This window comes from Leptinotarsa decemlineata, unplaced genomic scaffold, assembly GCF_025532065.1.
Source record: "Leptinotarsa decemlineata unplaced genomic scaffold, Ldec_3_MD MMD2_tig00026307_RagTag_RagTag, whole genome shotgun sequence".
Lineage (NCBI taxonomy): Eukaryota > Metazoa > Arthropoda > Insecta > Coleoptera > Chrysomelidae > Leptinotarsa > Leptinotarsa decemlineata.
Genome location: NW_027412681.1, coordinates 10,341,605 through 10,366,656, shown reverse-complemented (window position 1 = coordinate 10,366,656; position 25,052 = coordinate 10,341,605). Strand labels below are relative to the sequence as shown.

The following is a 25,052-nucleotide window of genomic DNA, read 5'->3' as shown; positions in this document are numbered from 1 at the left end:
TAGGTCAAAAACTTATGCTAAATTATTCTAAAGGTTTTTCAAAATGTTGAGTTTTTGATTTTTTTCAACATTTGTTTTCAAATTTCTATTGTCAAATTTCAAAGTATGATAAATTACCCTTGTGAAAAGAGAAAATAAATAATTCGAAGAAAAATTTATTGAATAGAACTGATCGATACTGGATGAAAATTCACATTAAAACTAATAAATACAGTTTATTGTATGATTTTCACTAAAGAGGGTTTTACAAAAACGTGTTTCGCTATATAAAAGGTTTCTCAAGCATAAACTGAAAGTTACTTCCAAATTACAACCATTTTATACTCTATTCTGAAACGGTCAGGTATAAATTCATTAACTATATCAATAAATTTTTCGAAAGTACCTGGAAATGAATAGATTCAATAATGGCGAATTATTCAATTCAGTTTGATCCTCCATAAGATATTGGGAGTTTTTGAATTTGTTTATAAACAAGGTGAGAAATGTTGATTTTTGAAAACATTGTTTTGAGCTGGTTGCCTTTGCAATCAGTGGCACATAAATTGTGAAAATGATTTAGAAATCCTGTCTCTAGATGAATAATGATACTTTGTAAAAATAAATCTGGAGGCATATGTAGGCAATGTAGCCGTCCCTATTGCTGCTGATGGTACCTGATTGAAACTGGCCTAAGTATTCATTGATGTAGCTACCGAATGACTGAAAACTTGACTGGCTAATTTAACCTTCATCCTTTGAAATTTAGTTGAGAATGAATGAGAATCAGTAAGTTTGGGTGCTAGTCTATATTGCTTTCCTTATCCAAGTTGTGAAGTTGTCCAAGATGACTTTTGTTCGTTGTAAATTCATCAAATTTCAAAAAGTATCGAAAAAATGTTTTCTGCTACATTATAGCAGATGAGGAGTATCAAAAAAGTAAAATATTTTTTCTCATCAACAAAGAAATATGGCTGCTCTACAGTCACTTTGACATATTTTCTGGTAAGTGTATAAAAATTAAAACCTAAATCTGAAATGATACCCCTAACTCTTAATCCAATTTTTGATAATTAACAGCTTCAATCACAATACTTTTTATATCCAGTATTGATGTTGATGAATTGGTAAAAAAGTATGCAACAGTAGGCTCCAAAAAAGGTTATTTGAATATACATTTGATACAGATACATACTAGCCAAATAAAAAAAATCCTTCAGTCTTACATAATGAATACTAGAAAAACATACATTTTTTCGTCAATTGGAAATCGAAAAAAATTAATGCCGACATCACCCTGCAACCCACAGCTCGACACTTGTTCATTTTGAAACTAGACACGAATTTTTCTCAATTACAAAACCACCACTTAGAACGACTCACTCTGTAATAATATTTCATGCCTCAACTTGGCTTGCTTGGAAAACCCATCAGATTCAATTGGTTGAGCTCTAGGTTGGCTGAGCATAAAATTAGAGGTGGGGAATCTTGACCCAAATATGGCGGAGAGTGAACTTACTTCTGTTCACTTCTATACGGTGTCTATAATAATAAGGTGAACGTTCAACAATTGTCAACGTTTGTTGAAAAATACTTACGAATGATGAGGTTATACATAAAAAACAAGCATGAGAAATAATGTTTTCTTTGAAAACTGTTACATGTGAAGGTTAATGAATATTCATGAAGCTTAAACTCTTGATAAACATGAAAATGATGTCAAAATGGTGGATGAATCTACTGACATTAATTAAGAAAACATTGGAGTTTATTCAAATAACTGTTTCATATTGATATGATGAACATTCTATACAATAGTAAGTAAGTAACAATAGTAATCATCAATATAAACTGGTTAACTTATTAATTGTTTCGGTTAGTTAGATGGTTGTGAGATATATTATGGTTATCTATACTTACTTTCTCCACCTAGCTAACCATAATAGATATTAAAATTATGCAGTCACTGGTTGAAACAATTGATAAGTTAACCAGTTTATCATAATGATTACTATTGTTACCGTTTTCCTAACTAGTCCAGAACATTCATCATATCAATGAATATCACTGGAGTTCTATCCTAACATCAAACAGTTATTTTCAACACCTCAACACGTGTTTCAATCAACAAGTGATCATCACATTTACTGTATCAAGATGGAGGAGTAGAAAGCCAAAACATATTTTTTCATAAAATGAATTTCTCCTGAAAATATACCCTTTCAATTTATATAATTTGGTGTTACAAGGTAAAGGTATACGGTGAAAAATAATGAATTCTATGATCATTTTACGTCGATAAAAGTTTTTATGATTTATCGGAATGGTTCTAAAGTTTCATGACTAATTACTATAATATAATTTGAAAATATTGAATGGCAATGGAAACGATTTTCCATTGATTTATAATAATGAAACCATCAAAGATCGCTGTGTGTACCAAAGTCTAGGTAATTTTGGTAATGGGACGATTCATTCTGTTGAAAGTTTCACCGAATTATGTAAAATGAACTTTGATTCGATAATCAACGAACGAGCGACTGATATACCCCTGGGAAATAAGTTAGAAATTACGTCGATCGTTTCATTCAAAATAGTTCGTTTCCAAACATAATTCAAATTTCCACTGCAAAGTCCCACGCGGTATGTAGCTAAATGTATGAGTTTCTCCACTATTGGATACGAAATGAGAAGAACTGCAGTTTTTTCTGCAATAAACACAAATTTAATGAAACCAGTAGATGGAAACTCATCTTCGTTTTCCGGAAATAGTCAAGCTCAACCTCAGATTCCCGGTTATTTTTTTTACATCGATAACAGTAAGGTTCAGGAATTGCGGACCACTCGTATTTGTCAACAAGTTGTTTTCGCTCTGCTCCAGAGAGATGGAATTTATTTTTCATTTCCGAAGAAATAGAAATTTGACAAAAGAAATCATGGAGAATCAAGAAAGAAGTCACCAGGGAAACGATTTCCAGCATTTTCTTAGAATTGAATCTACATTTCATTACATAAGGTATGTGTAGCAAAATTCCTGGAATAAATCGTATGGAAAACTCAAGCTATTATAAAGAAGGATATCTGATTTCTTTCTAAACAAATACTTTTTTGAATACCTACACATTTTGGATGACATTTGCATAGAGATGATAGTTAATTTGGAACGAAATGAAAGAAAGGAAGTCACATAGTTATATAATATTTAGTAAACAACGGAAGTTAATAACATCCTAGGTATAAATGATTGAAGTATAGGAGGCTTAGAGTCTTTATACTCACTAATTAACATCAAAATCAAAAAACGCCACATAAAAACGAATTCTAATGAAAGAGACTCGAACTGAATTTAATAAGAGAGGAGAATCAATTGTCAAAAATATATAAAGAAATAAAATCGAGATAACATGGAACAGTGACAAGAGATCTGCAAACACAGAACACAACAGAAGAAAGACCACCACATATATATCAACCATCTATACATGCCATTTTTTATAGGATTACTTTCACAAATTATAGTAACAAGATGGCATGTATAGATGGTATTAGGAATTGTTTGCTCAGAACACGAGTTGATATGTTTTTTGATATTGTTTTCTTTAATTTTGATTTCAGCCATTTCCAGAAATTGCCTTTTATTTGAATCTGGTTCGAAGTGGAAAATTTTGGTGTTAGTATAATTGACTGAATGATCATTATCTAGAACGTGTTGTGTTAGAGCACAAGAATTTCATTTTGAATTTTAGATGTAGCCTGGGAATTCTAGGTCTTCTAACTGGAATCACAAATATGCGGTTGTTGTTGTGTGCGAATGTGTTGTTTCCTGCTTTCGGCAAACAAGTGTTGCCCATCTTTACACTTGGCTGCACCGCGCTGATGAGGCCAATTATGGCGTGTCCGCGGTTTGACCCCCCTTTTTGGAGTGTTGTGTCCACGAATTGTTTCATTTTCAATTTGTATCATGCACTCTCGATAAAATCTCTATTTGTATAAATATGTATATTTATACGTATATATATATATATATATATATATATATATATATATATATATATATATATATATATATATATATATATATATGTATATTTATTAATTTACCATTCTGATCACTCCCATATTGATTTCAATCTACGAGCCACCGGTAGACAGCTGTTTCAGCCTATTACTGCGGTGGCAGTAATTTAGAAAGCTAACCTTGAATGTCATGACTGGCTGGTATCTCAATCGCCACAAAATAAATAACTAGGAAAGGAATTTCTGGCAATCTGCACTGATAGCAGACAAGCCCTATTAGTCTAGAACAGACAACGTGTTACCTCAGGGCTAGTACTAGAGTGCCACCAAGATTTAGCCAAAGCCTCGGTAGATAATAACATTATCCTGAAGTGGCTCAAAGGGCACGACAGGAGTTAAGGTAATCGCATTGCCGACTTTTCAGCCAAGGAAGCGGCTGAACTAAGAATTTTAGGACCCAGTGGCACTTACGGCCTGATGATTTCGACAATTGCGGAACTAGCCAAACGTTACACCCATGCTCAATCCGTTAAGAGATGGGATGAAATCAAAGGATGCACTCTTGCCAGGATCGCCCTGGGCGTCCCTGGGAAGCTGGCGCCGAAGAATTATCTAGCGATGACCAGGAAAAATCTACGCTCAACAGTGGGATAATACATAATATGGAGCTAGTGGACACACCTACATGCAGGATGTGTGAACAGGAAGATGAAACTGGCAGGCATATCCTATGTGAGTGTCTGGAGTTATCGTCAATAAGATAGTGTGGTCTTGGCCTACACCTGCCGATATAAAGGAGATGTCTACTAGTGACCTGTCCCCCTTTCTGGGGGGACTCAGGAGGACAAATTGGGAGGATGTACAATGGGTCACAGGTGGCCTAAGTGCTGTGGGCCTAGACTCACCCTCCCTACTGTACAGATACTATTGGTATTATGAAATCCCTTAGAGATGTTATCAAGTCTTTGGCAAAACGAACCAAGTGTACGAAAGAGAATATTGGAAAAAACTTCCCCGAAACACAATGGAAAAACCTTACGGCAATGTGACTACAAACTTACAAAGACCTTGACGACACTACCTGTTTCCACATGTACCCCTGAAAGGAATTTCTCTTCTCTGAAACGCCACAAAACTTATTTAAGAAACTCCACAAGCCAGGAACGACTAAGACTGAACGGTTTGGCGTTAATGTCAATCCACCGTAGAATTGACACCGAGGACGTAGTTGATTTGTCTGCTGCAAAGAAAGCTATAAAACTAACTTTGATTCTGTAGAAAGGTGTTAATATTTCTGTAATAGTTTTCTAATAAATATATATGATCATGTAACACAATGTTCTTTCCTTCATTATTTTTATATTTCATGTTTTTCTACTGTTCCACCAAACCAAACCCCCCCGAAATTTTTTTCTGGCTACGGCCTTGTGCCCGGTACTGACGATGCCCAATAGGCTGAAACAGCTGTCTTCAATATGGGAGTGATCAGAATGGTAGGTACTTATTTAACTTTTGATTTTCATGGAATCATTTTCCAGCAGCTTGACTGCATTAACCTTTCTCGATTTCATTTCTAAAAAACATGTGGATTCGTGTTTCGATGACATTCCAGGTTAGCTTTCCAAATTACTGCCACCGCAGTTGTTAAAATTCCAAATCAGACTGAAAAAATTCATCAAGCGAATAAAATACCTTTTCACATAATAGTTTCCGAACTTTTTGTTCAAAGAGCTTTACACTAATTATTTTTTTAATGGATATTGGGAGCTTGTTGTACAGTTTTATTGACATGATATGAGGTCCATTAGTCACCTTGGCTACCTTATCTAATTATCTCATTATCGCGGTGATTCCCGTCGCATCCAAAAACTACCTGCAAGTAGGGATACTCGGACTACTGCTTGTTTTAGCATTATACTGTGGTTAAGTGTGGGAGTGACTTACATTTCTCAATGGTCACGATGCTGTTCCACTGTCAGTGAACTTCAAAATATAGGTACACGAATGAATATTCACAGAAATGATAATATGAAAAAATAACAGAAATCATTTCAAATCCTAAGTGAATACATCAGTTCCGCCCTGAACAGACAACTTCACAGATGTACCGTCTGATCGATCAACACAAATATATGCGTACACCAACACAGATCCACGAATCAGTCATTGAAACTTTACGATAAACAACCCGATTTGAATCAATCACATTGAATTATCTCCACGCGAGGTCGCTTCTGTCGGCATAACTTACTCCGCTCATCTACATATCACGAGTTCCATAATTAGCAACAATTACACGCAACGATAAAGCTCCATCAATATTTGTTCGAATAACACGACCTTCCATTTTGAATATCTGCTCTGCTGACACATTTTTATAAACATGTTTGTTTAGTGAATAGGTCGATGTCTCAGACGTTGCAGAAGATGAACACGAGTATATTTCACAAATAGAAATTCATGATCATTGTACGTAAAGTTTCTGAAAATGTGAGCGACAATCAGGGTCGTAGCGAAAAGAAATACCAGGGGGGAAGGGAATCCAAATTTTTCCAACCCCACCAGCAAAATTTCCCAACTATCGAAAAAATGAAAGCCGAGGGATTAGTTACAACTATAATATATTGATTTTCTCACTTAGCTATCCAAAGATTGGCTGAAAGCGCATGCCCGTTAGGGTATGCACAAACAAAAATAAATTTTGGTAATTATAAAAATAATAATGGAAATTATTCTACTTTGGACCAAGGTCTTCCACCATATCCACAATGTATAGGAATATTCAATACAAATGGAAGGAAATAACACTTGAATAATATTGTACTTATTGTTTTCTACTGTTATTTTTTTTTATTTTCACGGCCCGAAATTTCACAACTTTTCCAAATCGAAAAAACTGCGAAAAGTTGGGAATTTTGTAAAATTGTCACTTCAAAATTTGTGGACTGTTCAGGGATAAATTGGGATAAATTAAACTTTTTCGAAATTTTCAAACAATTCAGAATTTCAAAGCATGGGATGCATGTTGGGAAATCCCAACCTTCTCTCGGTTTTTTCCCTTTTCTTATTACCTCTCCTTTTCTTTTCTCTCATTTTTATTTTTTTAATTTTCATTCATTATTTTACTATAATTTTTTTCTATCTTCACGGCACAAAATTTCCCAACTTTTTCCCAAGTCAAAAAAGCAGGGGGGGGGAGGCCTTGCAGTTCGAACCACCGGTGGCTACAGCGATGGATTGAGTGAGTGTAGTGAAGCAAACCACCCACGTAAGCCACCAGGCTTCCGTTCAGGTAACACCTATGACGGTGTTACGTGAACACTTCAAAGAATGAAGTCATTTTGGAGAAAAAAATATATCGGTATCTTTAGATGTTTGAATGTTATATGAGTTTGTTTAGAAAAAAATCAAATGGCCATTATCGTATAATATTGAAAAATATACATAATTTCTCTACATTTGACTGTTTCTGTAATTTAAATAACTTCTGGGACAATATTCCTTTAACCTCATGAAATGTCGTGACGTAACTTGATTGGGAATCTTTCAATTTTTATTTTTCATTTTTGTTAATAATATTTTTTAATTTTCAGCTTGTATTAATATTTCTATTTTTTTATTTTTTTTTGGTTGTTGCTTGTATGTTATTTCTTTGTAAGTTCAATTTTTTGTTTAATAAAATTGTTATTAAAACAATTTCATCATTTGCACCTGTTGTTGAATGATATATCCGTCCATGGTGATTTGGTAAAACAGACTGAATAAATGACAATTAATTTGACAGACGTAGACTTCACAAGATGACCTTTGTCAATTGTCAACGTTAGGAAGTCCCTGTTGAAAGACCTCTCAGAATACAGATCGAAATTTAAAGAAATGGCACATTGTCGCTTCATTGACCTTATTTCCACTTAAAACGCCATATTTATAATGCAAAACCTCGCGTGATCGAACGAAATCAACTTTTCAGATTATATTTATGTATCCGACTATAAATCTATCTTTTCGCACGTGGAACGATACGTATATCGGCTAATGCGTTTGTACAGTGTTATATAAAAATCAGGTTGATTACCTACTTGCCGCAATAAAAACTTGTTATCGAGGTCGTTGCGAATTTATTGATGTACTTCTAGAATTATTGCAATGAAACGAAATCTTGAAACATCTAAATTTTGATATACACCTTTATCATGGCGTTTTAATGAAGATGTGAAAAATCGACATTGATATCGTGCCGGCTAAAACAGTTATAAGGGTCGAAAGGTCACGAAAATCAGTTTTTCGGGAATATCTCGCGACTTATGGCTCAGAGGTCAATAAAAGTAATTATAAAAATTATTCCTCATAGGATTATCTACAAAAAGCGACTACATTGTGATGATGCACTCGCTTCCGCACCACCTTTGAAGTAGAATGCAAGGCGCGTTTTCTTACATGGTTTCTCCCGTAGGCATAATCCATGAACTGTAAACGTTTTTTTTATTTTATGCTCAATAATTTTTTATTTGTACATTGAAAAATAGGGAAATAAAAATTTGTATATAATTTTCTTTTATATTCATTCGTCGTCGATATCCTCAATTTCAACTTCATCAAAAATTGCTGACAAAACATCTAGTTGACTTTTTGTTATATTTAAATCAACATCTTCATCATTTTCTTCACTAATGGACTCTGCGTTTAATCATGACTGACCACGACAATGTCCACAAGCTTTAGAACATCTCAATCCAATTTTTTTTACATCCACATTTGCCGCTACAACCTTTTGTACAATTATAAAAGATTGTGTTTAGTAGATTATCGGGTGCTGGTGGCAATAAAGTTGTTATTGGTTGTAATATTTTATTTTTCAACTCCCAACTCCACTGTTCTGGATCAATTTCTTTTCCTAGCCAGGTTTGTATTTGATAATAGACTCGATTAATATGCTGTTGAGATACGGAAGAAGTGGGTGGTAATAATTGAAATTTCACAGCTGTGCTTTGTCTTGTTAGTTTAGCAAAGCTGCAGTATCTGTAATTGAATTTTCTGATTTTGGAGCACCGTACATTGCTAGTAGAAAATTTATTCCACCATTGACAAGGGCATCTCGAGCGCAATTTTCTTGTTGGAATATTTCTGCAGAATTGTGTAAATCGGGTCTTTTCTCAAACATGTAGGTTGATCAAGTATTTGTGTGCGTGCTATTAGAAGTACCAATAGATTTATGTCTTCGCCAACGATAATTGTAGTATTATTTGATTTTTCAGTTGCTGTTTAACTATTGAGACGTCAGTATCATCACGTGATTGTCTTGTAGAAATATCAACATTTTCAATTAATTTTCTTTTGTTAAATCGATTAGATAAACATTTTTCTTGACTGATCGGAACTTCCATCGATTCATTGAAGTGCACTTCACAAGATGTAGAAACGGCTGCGGTTCGTCTTAGTTGTTCCATCGCTTTGTTATTTTTACTGATACCGGAGTAATCATTAAAAGTGACAACAGTATTTTGACCAAAATTGTTTGATGAATAATTAATATAATTGTTAATGATAATATTGAATGTATCATTTTTTTGCCATAAAACACGATACAAAAGAAATCCACCATCAATTATGTATGTTGCATCATCACAAACTAATTGATAATTACTTGGCTGCAAGTAAGATTCACAAAGATTTTCCTCAAATTTTTTATTTAAACTAATTCGTTGAAATAGCAATAACGGATCGATGGGTACCTGAGAGTTATGAAGCATGATAGACGTGTTTACTGATGATAATGGAAGAACTCTTTCGGAGCGTTTTAATGTAATTTTGTCGAATGTTACACATATCATTTTTTTAATTGGCTGCAGACCAATTTCTTTGACATTATAACAGTTGATTTGATTATAGCCAACAATTCCTGTTGATATAGAAATTACTTCATTGCAAGTATGCCTCCGAGGCATAGGTCGCGAGATATTCGCGAAAAACTGATTTTCGTGACCTTTTGTGTATACCAAATTTTAGCTCAGTAGGAATTTTTCTGCAGATTGAGGTTTAAAAAACCTGAAATGACTGTATTAACTCGAAAAATGTGTTCAACTGTTTTTGTGAACTCTTGTCCTTGTCCTACAGAAATAGAAGTGTCCCTTATTGATGGGGGTTCAATCATATATCGCGTGTTTAGAAAGGAAATTGCACAAAACACTCCAAAACTCGGCACAAAATACTGTTAAACTTGGGACAAAATCGTTTGTTGAAAAAATGAGGTGAATTTAAATTTTTCTCAAAAAACATCAATTTGTTCATCAATGCCAGTGTTTTCTTCAATCCTCGAATCAGTTCCGATGTGCAATTTTTCGTATGTCCTTCTTGAGCTCGCTATCTCAGCGATAAGCGATTCGGTTTTTATCTCCTCAACGTCGCAAAACGCGGTCCTTTCATGGGTCTCTTCAATCTTGAGAACAGAAAAAAGCCGCAGGGGACCAACTCTGATGGATCAATGGCTGAGGCATGATTAAGGTGTTATGTTTGCCCAAAAAAAATTACGAACAAGCAATGACGAGAGAGCAGGTACATTATCTCGATGCAAAAGCTATAAATTGTTTTTCCACAATACCAACCGTTTTATTCCTATTGCTTCTCGCAAGCTTCAACTTTAAGATAATACTTCTTATTGACCGTAGGACCATGTGACAAGAACTCTTGATGCAGTACGCCACAGTATACGAAAAAAACAGTGAGCAACACCTTGATATTTGATCGAACTTGGCGTGCTTTTTTTGATCTTGGCTCTCCTAGGCTCTTCCATTGGGTCGATTTGACTTTGGTTTCGATGTCATAACCATATTCCTATGATTCGCCACCAAACAAATGTAGATCGCTGTTGATGTCAATCAACAATTTCAGAGCGATGCTCATGTGACGTTTTTTTTTTTGAATTCAGCAATTTTGAAACGAACTTTGCTGCTAAACGCTTCATGCCGACATCCTCAGCAACTTCTCTAATATAGCAGGAGAGCCCACGATGCAAAATGGGGATTAACTCGAGCGTCATTGAGATATATTGGGGTTGCAAAGCTTAGATAATAAGAAGAACAAAATGTTATATAATATATACCTTTTCATCGGTGGGGGTGGTGGGAGTCATCTTGAATTTAGACAGGTTGGAGCCTGGCTCCCTTATCCTTTGGACTGATGTTTGCCAGAAGGACAAACGGGTCATAACTGATGTGGTTGTTGATGGTATGGCGGCATGAGTTTCGTCAGACATCAGTACCGCCCTTCACGGTGTACCCCTGCCTGGCTGGGGTGAATTAGATGAAAACGTTGTTCATCTTTCAACGGAAGATATAGGGGCCTCATTCGACAGTGTCGGGGCCTATATCGGGAGGGGTCGTCTACAGTATAATCCATAGCTTCCCTGACTAATGAACTGGGGGAAGCGACTATAGGTTTTTAAATATGTAAAAAAATACTGTTGCATGGACATACTCGAGCGCGTCAGATATTGATAGCATCAATGTCCTACGTATGTTTAATAATGTTGGTATGTTAATCTGATCGTTTGCATGATGTGGGTGGTTGTACGTGAGGATTAAAAGTGAAAAGAAAAAAAATTCAATCGAGCGCAGATTTTTTAAGGGGGTGTTGAGTGTAACAAAAAAAAGCTCTCATTCAATAATCTGACGATTTCGATATGTCGCAAACTCGCGGCCATTATTATAATGCGCAAAAATAATTCGCCATTTTGAAATACTCAAGCGCGTCAGATTAAGATATATATGGTTCATCTTTATGTTTAAGACGTACTGTCTCATAATCTGACGATTATCCAGAGGGTTTCGTTTATTCTGACAAAAACAATTAACTTTTTTTTTTATCATTGAACTTAATTAATTGAAAAGCTCAGGACATAGCATGCAAATAAATGAATGTATGTGTTTTAAGTAGACTACTTGTGATTATAAGAAAATAATTTAAAAAAAAGTGCTCAAAAAAATATTTTTTTTATAATCAATTGATTAATTAATGAAGAAAAGAGAAATGAAAAATGTTTTTTACCACTTTCAACTACCACGAAACTGCAGTAACTAATGTTACTGCAGTTTCGTCCTATAATGACATTTTCAAACTCAAATATTGTATAACTTTGAAAATGTCCTTATATATTGTATAATGTGAATATGTCCTTATAGGACGAAACTGCAGTAACGTTAGTTACAAATAAAAGTGGTAAAAAACATAGAAAGTTTAATTTCTCCTTTTCTTCATCATGATTTCGTATCACGTAGTAACGGCTACATCCATCAATTAATTGATTAATTAATCATCATCTTCATCACCATCACGAACGAGTCTCTGTGATCAGCTGTGATAGCGTCATGGCAACAGAATTCAGAGTGGAGACAGAGTGAGAGAGTACTAGATAGAGAAAAAGCGAAAGAGGAATAGAAACTCGAAGAGGGAAATATAGGTATCACACAGCTGCACGCATTGAACTTTATCGACGAATTTTTGTTATTTCGGCTTGCGGAAATCGTCAGATTATATATTTTTCGTTATCCTTGAAATATTTCCTTCAAAATGAAAAAAAATTAGCTACGCTCGAGAATTTCGAAATGACGTTATTTTTTTACAACTTTGCTGCCCTCCCCTTTCTTTACGTCACTCTCAAATTGTCAGATTACTGGAATATACACTTTTCAGTAGGTAATTAACTCACCCTACCTTAATCTGACGCGCTCGAGAATTTCTGATGATCAATTTTTTTTACTAATCTCATCCTTTATCGCTCACAGGGGGCCTTATATATGGGGCTCATATTTGGTGGAGATACTTAACCATGTACAAGGTATTCCCCTGTATATTAATCTGTCGCACTTTAGTAAATCCAAATCCCCGCTTGGGCTTCCCTATTAATAGTAGTTGGACGACTCTTCATGACAATTTTCTTCACTTTCCCAACATTTTCATCGGTTGTTGATGTGCTGGGGCATCCAGGGCGAGCGTCGTCATTCAAATCTTCTCGAGCTCCTGTGAAAAGCTTGTACCGCTGTACCGCAATCACCGTATGCCACTGTCAATATTCCAAGTGTTTTTGAGCATTTAGCTCCATTCTTCACACAAAATTTAATGCAAATTCTTTGATCCAGTTTTTTCAATAGTAGAAAATTGCCGAACACGCAAAACGCTTTAAACTTATATGCCTCTCAACAACAAACAAAACATTCTACATAGCTGAAACTGTGGACAAATGTTCGAGACGAGTGTATCAACAAGAAAAGTATCGCTAATCGAATGTACGTAGCTTGCGAAATTGAATTTCACCTTGTTTTTTTAACAGACTTCGTATGTATTCTATATGAAATTTCAACATATACAAAAGAAATTCACATTGTACATTATTACAATAAAAATATGAAAAATAAAATGTAGTTTTTGAGCTAATGTAAATATTAGACACTTCGCAGTTTGGTATGAGTGATAAAGATATGTGCGATATGAATGAATAACCAGTGGCGTAGCTAGGTAACCTAGGGCCCTGAGGCAAATGAAAAAATGGGGCCCCACTGCTATCAAAACTGGTAAGGTTTTATGAAGTAAACTCATTAAATATATAAATACTTCGAAAATGCTAAACTACTTTATCATCAGCTCTTTTTCACGCATTGCAGGGCGGGTAATAAAAATATTAAACACTAACAACATAAATTACAATTATTTTAATAATTGGAGTAATTATTGCCAATAAAACGAAATAGAAAAGATTCAAGGGTTCATTGTTATTATTATATAAAGATCGGACCTATCAACTGGCTAAATAGCTATTATAATCACAATCTATTCCTAGCTTTAGTTTTCGCAAAAGTATCAATAACTTCGGTTAAATCCAGATTTGATGAAGTTTTGTTCTCAATTACTATTAGTAATAAATGTCGGATTCGAGTTTGGCTCATACTATTTTTCAAATATTTTTTTAATATTTTTAATTTGCAGAATGACCTTCCAGCTGCTGCAGAAGTGACAGGAATTGTAGAGAATAATAACATTGCTGTAAATACTTCCGTTAGATCGCATTCTAGCTCTCCATATTTACTCATTATTTCCTTACATAATTGGTGAACAGTCCATGCTTGAGTTAATTGATACAAGTAGGTGGTAAATATTGACAAATTGGATTGAAAAGCTAGGGCCTATTATATCTGAATATTTTCTTTGGAATTCGTCACACTTTTGTAATAAAGTTGCTTCATCAACATGTAATAAAAATGTTGGTGTTAGAAAATCGAATGTTTGACAAACTGCACTGATACCAGTAAATCGTGTATTCAATTGAGCTATCAATGTATCAAGTAACTGAGTTGCCATGATTAAAGTCGTGTTGTCATCTATCATATTTATTTTGAAAATGGGGGAAATTTTGAAAATGGGAGAAATTCTCAAAAGTTGAGTTCGATTGAGATTTTTTGGTAAGGTCGAGGACCCCCTGAGCTTGAGGGCCCCGGGGCACTGCCCCGCCTAGCCCCTTAGTAGCTACGCTACTGATAATAACAGACAACATCTGGTGAAAAAAATCTGTTTTTCGGTTAATCATATAAGTATTCATTCAAAAACTTTCCACCTCGAATATCTCGAAATCTGAAGATTAAAAAAAAGGCACCGGATCACGTACGAAACTGAAGTCCACAACTTTTTATCAAAAAGTGTTTCGCACTCATCTCATCAAATGTCACATGGCCACGTATCACTCATAGATAAAATGTCAAAGTAACTCAAAACTAAACATCTTATTTCAGGGCAGAACTCACAATGCATTGGGCCCCGCTCTATCAAATGGCATAAACTAAACTTCGATCATTTCTGTGTATGGCTATTCAGCTTCCTGAAAGAACGTTTCCTGCAAGTGTCCGTCGATGGATACCTCTCGAAAACTTTCACCATCATTGCTGGTGTTTCCTCAGAGATCCATATTATCTCCAATCCCCTTTTTATTGTATATAAACGACTTATTGAAGAAAACCAAAAATCCAATATATTGCTTTGCTGACGACAGCATACTTGTCACGTCATTCCATTTGGATTCCAGGATACTGGCTACAGAGGCACATCTTCATCGGCAGCAGGAGGTTGCATATTTTAATGATGATCTAGAAGTGATTTCAAATTGGGATGATGAGAGTAACCAGGTTCAATTCAATGCCACGAAAACCCAGGCATCGGTTTCCTTCAAGAAGATAAATGTCTCCGAATCGGTTACAATAATGGCAGGTCAGACAATTCCGCTTTCTGCTTCGGTATCTTTGTTGTGGGTTAAAATGGACACCAATATGACTTGGCACAATCATGTCGATGGAAATTGCAAAGGCTGCTTCTCAAAAGCTTGGAATACTGTTCCGAACCAGAAAACTATACACACCTCAGCAACTTTTGATGCTTTATAAATCTCAGATCAGGCCGAACTAGCAATTTCGTATTTTATAATAGTTGCGGAAACGTTTCGGAGAAACGAATTATAAAACTACATTTCTCCCAGAAATGTTTTCAATGTGTTTATAAAACTGCTATAAATAGGAAATTGGCACCGTTTTATAAAACATTATAGTTATTATCAATATTTTGTAAGGCCTTTTACAAACACTACAAAACAGTTTTATAAACATTTTGGCAGTTACTATAAAATTGTCTAACACTCTCAAAAAGTAGTTTTGTAACATATTTAAGCGATACTTTTAAAATAATCAGAAGACAGAAGACAGAAGTTTTTTAGTAGTTCCAAGTAGGCGTTATAAAATATAATACAGCCGAAAACGACAACAATAAAATGAAAAAGTGTTAAAAAAGTTTTCTTGAAGACGCAAGAAGTAATTTTGTATTGGACACTAGGAAAATATAATAGATATGTCACCAACTGAAAACTGAGAAATAGAAAGGTTGAAGCCATTTTAAAATTTCACTCTTGCACTCATAAAACTGTTGAAGACATTGTTTGTGTTTCAAAGATTGATATTTTTACTGCAAATGAAATTTTATTGACAAATATATGGCCTATTATTAGCAAAATTTAAGCGCGCCACTCATTTATAAATGTTTTCGGTAAAATTATTAATTATACAAAAATTCACTCTGTCGACGTATTGATTTTCTAGTCACAAACTTAACTCACTTTTTTCTAAATAATATAATGTTATAATATTTATGTACTTTTCAGCTGTAAATATCACTTTATGTGCGGTATTTCATATTTTCAACTCATGTAATTTCAGTATCCCGGATCGCTATCATTTAAAATGGCGTCGTTCTATAAAATAAATTGGTATCAGTAGCAAGTATTTCAACGTATTTTAGCTACTATGTTACCCCTATAAAACTGTTAAGAAACACTTAGTTCTGAAATTATGGTATTGCGGCAGAGTCGGACTACTTTTAAAGATGTAGGTTTCTACAGAAGTGCTTGTATGAATGAAGAATTTCTCACATACAGTTTGGATAAATATTATCTGTTGGGATGCTTTGGCTAAAAAGTTTCTTTCATCGATTATAAAAGCTAAACGACGGGTTTTAACCATTATAATAACCTTTTTCTGTTTTTCGCAAAAAAAATTGAAGCACTAGGTTAGGTGGGATAGTTTCAAGTGTTGTTTTAGTATTTACAATATACAGGGCGACTCAAAGCTTCCAGAATTTTTTTTTATGGAACACCAAGTCATTTCTTCGTCTATTTGAAGCACCTCGAACTGAATCTAAAACTATTGTATACCCTTATGATGCACTGTTTGGAACCTTTGGTGTAGTAATGAATATTACTGGAGTTTTTTCCCAACACCAAATCGTTATTTTTAACACCTCGACACGTGTCGAGGTGTCAAGATTAATCTTCCTCTTTGAAGATGATCACTTGGTGATCGAAACACGTGTCGAGGTGTTGAAAATAACGATTTGGTGTTGGGAAAAAACTCCAGTAATATTTATTATATACCCCCCAATAAATGTTCGAAATGGCCACCATTGAGTTATTATTTATTTTTATTCATATATTCGGGATACAAACAAAAAAATCCACTACAGTATCCACACAATGGAATTATTATCAAATTGAAAGTATAACATATATATATATATATATATATATATATATATATATATATATATATATATATATATATATATATATATATATATATATATGTATATATACACATATATATGCATATCATAGTGTCTAAAATTAGGGATGAATTGAATATATTGAATTTACTCATGGGGCACCTATATACTCAATAAAAATCAAATATTTAGAAGTTGTTGAGATGGTGTCCCACTTGAATAACTGAACAAAAATATTCTTACTAAACATAACTAAAATTTTTTGAAACATTTTTCAAAGCTGTGATTAGAAGTCGAAGTCAGCTGGTTGTTCTTAAATGCTGCATTTTATTCTTGGTGGCAGCAAATATACATTAGCAAAAACAATTTGATTTTATAACAGTTATATTAGTGTTTTTGAATTGTAGTTGATATACCATATTATAAAATAGTTGGGAAATTATCATTGAAGTGACAATATGGTAATAAAAATAAAATAGTATCTGAAAGCATTTTAGTAAAATAATTTTATTAAAGATACAGAAAACAGTTATAAAATAAGCTTGAAATAGTTTTATAACTATCATAAAAATCTCGCAGAAAAGTGTTATGAAACTGCTACATAACAATTTACTTTTACAGGAAAGTAGTCATAAATTAGTTGCAAAAACGTTTCTGTGATAATTTCCTGACTATTTTATAATGGTTTTTCAATTTTATTTCATAAACGTTTCTATGACAAATTTATAAAACACTGTTATTGCCTACAGCAGTATTGTGTTCACCGATCATCTAATATAATCAATTAGCATTTTGGAAGTAATTATAAAATACTAATAAAATAAAACTGTTGCAACACCATGGAATTATGAAACAACTTTGCTGGTTGGGGGCCTTCTCTTGAGTATTGTTTCCATGTATGGAGCTCTGCCCCCAAACATACCCTGAAGTTGCTGGATTCCATCCAGAAAAGAGCCTTCCGCCTAATTGGAGACGCGAACATGACGTACAATCTTGATAGCCTGGAACATCGAAGAAAGGTTGGAGATTTGTCTCTCTTCTATAGATACTTTCACAGGAGGTGTACAAGTGACTTGGCACATTTGATTCCACCAAGAGCGGTAGATATCAGAAATACGCGACGGACTGTGGCTGCTCATTGTTTTGAGGTTCAACTCAGTACGCCTCGAACTTCCCTGTTTAAGAACTCTTCCATCTAGAGAACTGCGTTTATGAGGAATGCACTTCCTGATGACGTTTTTCCAAATGGATTTAATCTTCAACGATTCAAATCCAATGTAAATCGCTACATTCGCATAGGCACCGCTCTGAGAGGGCCTATGCGAATGTGAAGATTCTCAGAATCTTCACAAAAATTACTACTACAGTTTTCTGTTGTTGAGTGCACTAATAAAAATTGGGTGATATTTTGAATTATGCCCATGCGGTGCCATCTGAGGAGGGCGTAATCTCATGTAGAAATATTTTTTATTGGATACTAGCACAATTATTGAAAGCACGCGTCGACGACAAGTGTCAATAACAAAAATGTAATTCTCCACAGGGAATGAAATAAGAATAAATATCAATATCAAAGAAAGAGAGTACGAAACTCCAAAACACACATAAAAATAAGAATATTACTAGTAACAACACCAAACCGTTATTTTCAACACCTCGACACGTGTTTTAATCACCAAGTGATAATCTTCAAGAGGAAAATCAAACTGAATCTACATACAATGTTGTCCTTTTTTTTACCATAGATACCTCTGCTAGATACCTACGTCTTAACTGCCTTAAAATTAATTTCACACAGTGTTGCCTTATCTACCAGTCAGGTCAATTTGATAAAGTTAACACAGTGGTAATTCTGGATAAATCGAACTACAACGAAAGGGTTTATACCGTAATCACTAACGGACCGTATACGAAATTATCTAGGAACATGTTATCAAAGATAACGCTTTAGTTCTTGGCGGAAACCCCAGAATGAGAAATAGTTGCCGGCCGAAATCCCAGAACAAAATGAATACCTCGGCTAAGAAATGTGTTCGAAGTAACTCTCGAAAAATCATCACTCACTATGGTCGGGGTCATGAATATAGCCAAGAAAGGTCAACCACTTGGGCCATCCACAAAAGTGTTAACAATGAGTACCTACTCGAAACATCCCAAGTGGTGTCGTTCTGAATATTCATCTGTTTAAATAAACTTTCGTCTCAAGAGAAGAGAGGATTTCAATAATATGCGATGAAAAAATACGAAAATGATAAGTAAAAATTAAAATAAACGAATTAACATACAAACCCAAACAGATGGATATTTCGGACGACTGCTCGATAATGCAGTTATGAAAAGTTAATTTTCTAACAAAAATTTATAATACAAAATGAAAATCAATGAGGAAATGAAATGTTTCTGAACAAAGTAGTTGTAGGAAAATCCCTACATATTCATTACTACACCAAAGGTTCCAAACAGTGCGTCACAAGAACATAAAAATAGTTTCATTCTTTTCTTGCCAGAGTATTACTCATACTGTGTGTGTATGAACTGAACCGCTCAGTACATACCCATGTTATCTTGTATTTTTAAAAGCATCTTTCTGACAGAATCCAAAAATGAAAAGTGTTATAACATTCCATTGAAAAAATGAAAGGCGGCACTGGAACCTTTGGAGTGAAATGAAAACAAACACCAGAACTGTAACACTCTTCTCGACGCGTGTTTTACCAATGTATTGATCGACAAAAGTTTTAAACGGAATACTTCTCCATAACTACACGCATTCACCTCAAACTCCTAATGGAACCTGGACAGTGAACACCCACTGTACATTTTTTTTGAATAGTAAAAATGCACTCACCTCGATTGATCCTTCGTATGGCGAATGTACCTGGAGCACTCTCGTTTGTGGAAAGTTGCTTCTATCCAACTCCTTGTTGGAGCCTGAAACCATATAGAGATCGTGGTTAGCACCGTTATTGGGATTGACAGGAAAAATTAATAACATCCATGCAACACCAACACTATTTTGAAATAAAACATTTCGTGAGATATTGGAAAAATTCTCTCAATAATGCAGGAATGAGCCTCTGTAAGAGGATTTGGAACTTGCAAGAGGAGGAGACTGTTATACTAAGGGGAAGATGAAACTACAAATATCCTTGACATTTTTCAGTAAGTAGAGCTGATGACATCTCGCATTACGAAGACGACATCTACGGGATCGACAGAAAAATCAATCCACGAATATCAAAAATGAAAGAGAAAGATCCAAGGGGATCAATTGCAAAGCCAGACTTCGACATCGATCACTGAACAAGATTTTTCTCTGTTTATCACTGCAACTTCCATTATTTCGGGGAGTGTCTCGTTTATCTATGATATTCGTGAATTGAGTTTTCTGTATGTCGATCCCACGGATATAGTTTTTGTAATGGGAAAAGTCATCGGCTCTACCAACTTGAGGCGAGATTATTCATTTAAGAGTAATATTTATTGAATTATAGCAATGAATGATATCTCTCAGATCAGGTGATAAACAGGTTATCCTGAGAAATTCAAAATAGTATATCCATTATTTCTTCTATGTTCTAGCCCTTAAAGACGCAACCAAGGCTATGATTGGCACAGAACCCTTCTGAGGGATAGCGAAAGCATGTATGAAGACATCTATAATGACGTTTTTCCTACGCCGTACAACTTTGAGATGTTTAAGAAGAGCTCAAGCCCCTTTAATAGCTTATGACATCTTGCAGAAGTCAAGTAAAAATCCATTCTCAGATCTCTCGAAAATATTCATGATTGAATCAGAAAAAATCCTTCAGAAGAAAATATAGAATTTTTGGGAAAGGGAAGTTTTTAACTTTCTACTTCTCCATCTTCATAAAAAAACTTTCAAATAATGAAAGAAATCAAGTTGAAAATAAACTTTTGAAATAGATGTGTGAATTATTCACATAAGTTACTTTCAGATATGAAATGGAAAAAAACCATCTTGAAATAACTACTCTCGCATGAATATTGAATTATATGCAAGGAAATGTACTTTCGAAACAAATAGTTTCATATGAACATTAAATTTAACCAGAACCTCGTTTTCTATTTCGTTTGAACTCCAAAAATTTGTTATGGAATTGAACCAGATACCATTCATAGGAACGCTATACACTATAATACATGAAAGAGTTACGATAAAAAAATTTCTCATTTGGAACGCTATCATCCTCATTGGAGGACTTCGAAGTTTCGGATTGAAACGCTTGTCTTATTACCTCATCAGCACCGTTCTGGCTAACATTAAAAGACTTCATGTTACGGGTGAGTTGAATATCACGTTGACAGTACGTAATGACACTCAATTTTAATTTATTCAATTGATTCAATCTCTGCCACATGAAGATTATTTGAATGGAAGTGATATATATTTCAAGGAGAGAATAGTTGTTGGCTTTCTTCTTTTCTATCTTTATGAAAAATGTGGAAAACTTCCAGAAGAAAGAAGAGAACAATCAGGTTCAGAATGAACTATTTACATTTTTTGTACAAAGATGAAAAGTTATAAAGCCAAAAACATTTATTTCGCAAAAATACCTTGTTGCAAAAAGTAACTAGCAGGAACTAGGATGAAATATTGAGAAAATATTGATAGTTTTCTGTGAGATATTCGCTTAGAAAGGTTAACAATTTTAACTTACCATTAGCTTTCCCGAGCATTACTTTGATTTCGATTCTCGATATTTTATAATGAATAGTGAATTTAAAGACGTATACTCTCAAACGACACTTTTTCTGTAAAAAAAATTGATAGAGGGCTCCCGGCAGCGAATGAGATTCCACTATTAATTTTATATATAAAGCAAAAACTGAAAAAAAGGTTTTTACAGTAACTTTTTCCGATCGTTATATGTGGTGCATTCAAGATTTTAGAGGGTGGGGAAAATTTTTAAGTTCACACCGTATTCTTTTCATCTCGATCAACTCTAATAAAATAACACTTTTAGCTGCTTCGAATCAAAGTTGAATATTTTGAGAGAGTACGATATACGTTCTCTTGAAGAATGATTGCATTTAACTTGTAACGATAACAAACTCATTCGTATAAAGTAATATTTACTTTCGGTGTTGTTCAACCGAACATAAATCGAACTCCTACGAAAAAACAATTTGGAAAGTACAAAACAATCATTGAAAAAGTCCCACACAACCTCTATATCTTACGAGAAGCGATTATATAAAGCGACAGTTCAGACCTTCTGCTATGAGAGGAAACTTGAAGTAACTATAGAAAATAATTTGAAACGAACTCGTGAAAGTATGCTGGAATTGGTAGATATCGGATTAGGGATTTCAAATTAAGTATGAGCTGAAATAAGAGAAGCGCTCAAGATAACGAGTGGTCTGAAAAGTTTCCGACCTAACAAAGGTACAAGTCCATCGCGTATTTCTGATATAAACAGTGCGGTCCATATGTATGGGTTAAATAAATTTTTAGCGTTATTATGTACTATGTGAAAAAAACCTGAAACAGGTCGATTTTTATTTTTAAATTGACAATTTACAGTATAAAAATACTATCCCCCTCCAGCACACCTACTGAATTATGAGCACCCCCTCGAAAATTTTAAATAGCAAAGGGGGTCGTGTGGCACCTTGTTGGAAAGGGATTTTAGTCCTCTGTTCAGCAACATAAAGTTTTTTAGGTTTGCTGCAATCATAACTGAGAAAATTAATTTTTACAATTAAATTAAATGTTCAAAATGACCACCATTATTCACTTCTTGACAATAACCTGATCTATTAAACAGACCATCCCTGTAACACGCTTCTTACTAACTTTGAATCCTGGAAAAAATCTTTGAAGGTACTAAAATATTAGACAAAAAGCCAAATAAACAATTGATATGAATCTAGTAGGCTGCTGTCATTTAGGTATTTAAAGTTACTAAAAGACGTCAGTATAATATTTGTGGGCGTATTAAATTTAATTATGGCTCATTTGTCCGAAACTCAAAGAATAGACATTTCAATTATGACTGGTTGGGGTAATAAAACAAGAACTCAAAAGGAGGTTTGTGAAATTTTTAATAATAAATACCCTGGTCAACACGTGTCGCAGTCTACAGTAAGCAAAATTGAAAAAAAGTTTCGTGAAACTGGACATGTAAAAAATATTGGAAAACCAGGTAGAAATGTTCAATTTACTGATGAAGAAAAGTTAGATGTACTTCTAGAGATTGAGGAAAATCTGCATAAGACAACTCGAGAATTTATCGCCGCCAATGATGTAAGTAAATCATCTATTTTGAGAGTTTTGCATGAAGAAAAATACCACCCTTACATAGTTCAGTTGGTTCAGGAGTTAAATGAAGATGATCCTGATAGAAGGCAAGAATTCTGTGAATTGATGATGGACAGAATGAACGCAGATTTGTGGTTCGTAAACAAAATAGTGTTTTCTGATGAAGCGACGTTTCATTTAAACGGAACAGTTAACACACAGAACTGTATATATTGGAGCAGAGAAAATCCTCACTGGATGTGTGCGACTTACACTCAATATCCTAAAAAAGTTAACGACGGAGCTCCACCGCATTTTGCACGTACAGTTAGAAATTATTCAAACGAGGTTTTTCCCAATAGATGCATTGGAAGACGTGGAATGATCGAATGGCCGGCTAGATCCCCCGATTTGACTCCTCTCGATTACTTCTTATGGAGTTATAATCTAAAGTATATTTTAATAGACCAAACAATATTGCTGATTTAAAAGTTAGGATAACGGAAGAAATTGACAAAATAACCCCCGAGGTCATACAAAATGTTGTACGAGAATTCCAAAATCGCCTCGGTTATTGTCAAGAAGTTGATGGTGGCCATTTTGAACATTTAAATTAATTGTAAAGTAAATTGAAAAATATATTCTAAATATTATGTGGCATTATTATCTTCATTCTACGTAAAGTTTTGTGATACCTAGAGACATTATCAAAATTTTACATCCAAAAAATCAATTTTCTCAGTTATGATTGCACCAAACTTAACAAATTCTATATTGCTGAACAGAGGACTAAAATCCCTTTCCAACAAGGTGCCACACGACCCCCTTTGCTATTTAAAATGTTCGAGGAGGTGCTTATAATTCCGAAGGGGTGCTGGAGGGGGATAATATTTTCATACTGTAAATTGTCAATTTAAGAATAGAAATCAACCTGTTTCAGGTTTTTTTCACATAGTACATAATAACGTACACTGTATGTACCGCTCTTGGTGGAATCAAATATGCCAAGTCACTTGAACACTTCCCGTGAGAGTATTTATAGAAGAGAGACAAATTTCCAACATCTTCGATGTTCCAGGCAATCAAGGTTACACGTGATATTCGTGTCTCCAATCAGGCGGATAGCTCTTTTCTGGATTGACTTCCAACAACTTCAGGTTATGTTTGGGGGCAGAGCTCCATACATGAGAGTAATACTCCAAAACAGGTCTGATTTTAGCTTCATGAAGCGTCACAAGTTGATGAGGTGTGTACAGTTTTCAGGTTCGGAACAGTGTTCCAAACTTTCGAGAAGCAGCCTTTGCAATTCCAGCGACATGATTGTGCCAACCCCCAACAAACTCATCGAAGCAGAAAGCGGGTCGGAGACATTTATCTTTTTAGAGAAAACCGACACCTGAGTTTTTGTGGCATTGAATTGAACCTGGTTACTTCCACCCCGATTCACACACAACTGGATCCTCATTAGGATATGCAACCTCCTGCTACCGGTGAAGATGTGCCTCCGTAGCCGATGTCCTGGAATCCAAATGGAATGACGAGACACGTGTGCAGTCGTCAGCAAAGCAATATTTTGGATTTTTGTTTCTTCCAATAAGTCATTGATATTAAATAAAGAGAGGGTTGGAGACAATATGGTGGAAGTGGTCCAGAGATATCCATCAACGGCCACTTGCAGGCAACGTTCTTCCAGGAAGCTGTAGAG

The 25,052-nt window shown here is 34.6% G+C and overlaps 1 protein-coding gene across 13 annotated transcripts in view; it reads right to left on the bottom strand.

Annotated features, from left to right (window-relative positions):
* Trpm (Transient receptor potential cation channel, subfamily M) overlaps window positions 1-25,052 on the bottom strand; it is a 431,781-nt gene that overhangs the window by 246,417 nt on the left and 160,312 nt on the right. For 12 of the 13 annotated variants that reach the window (XM_074180914.1, XM_074180920.1, XM_074180918.1 and 9 more), the window contains one exon: window positions 19,931-20,013. In XM_074180914.1, the coding sequence (XP_074037015.1) occupies window positions 19,931-20,013 (83 nt within the window). Of the gene's footprint in view, window positions 1-5,940; window positions 6,594-19,930; window positions 20,014-25,052 lie in introns of those variants that run through there. The other variant, XM_074180924.1, reaches the window with a different exon arrangement.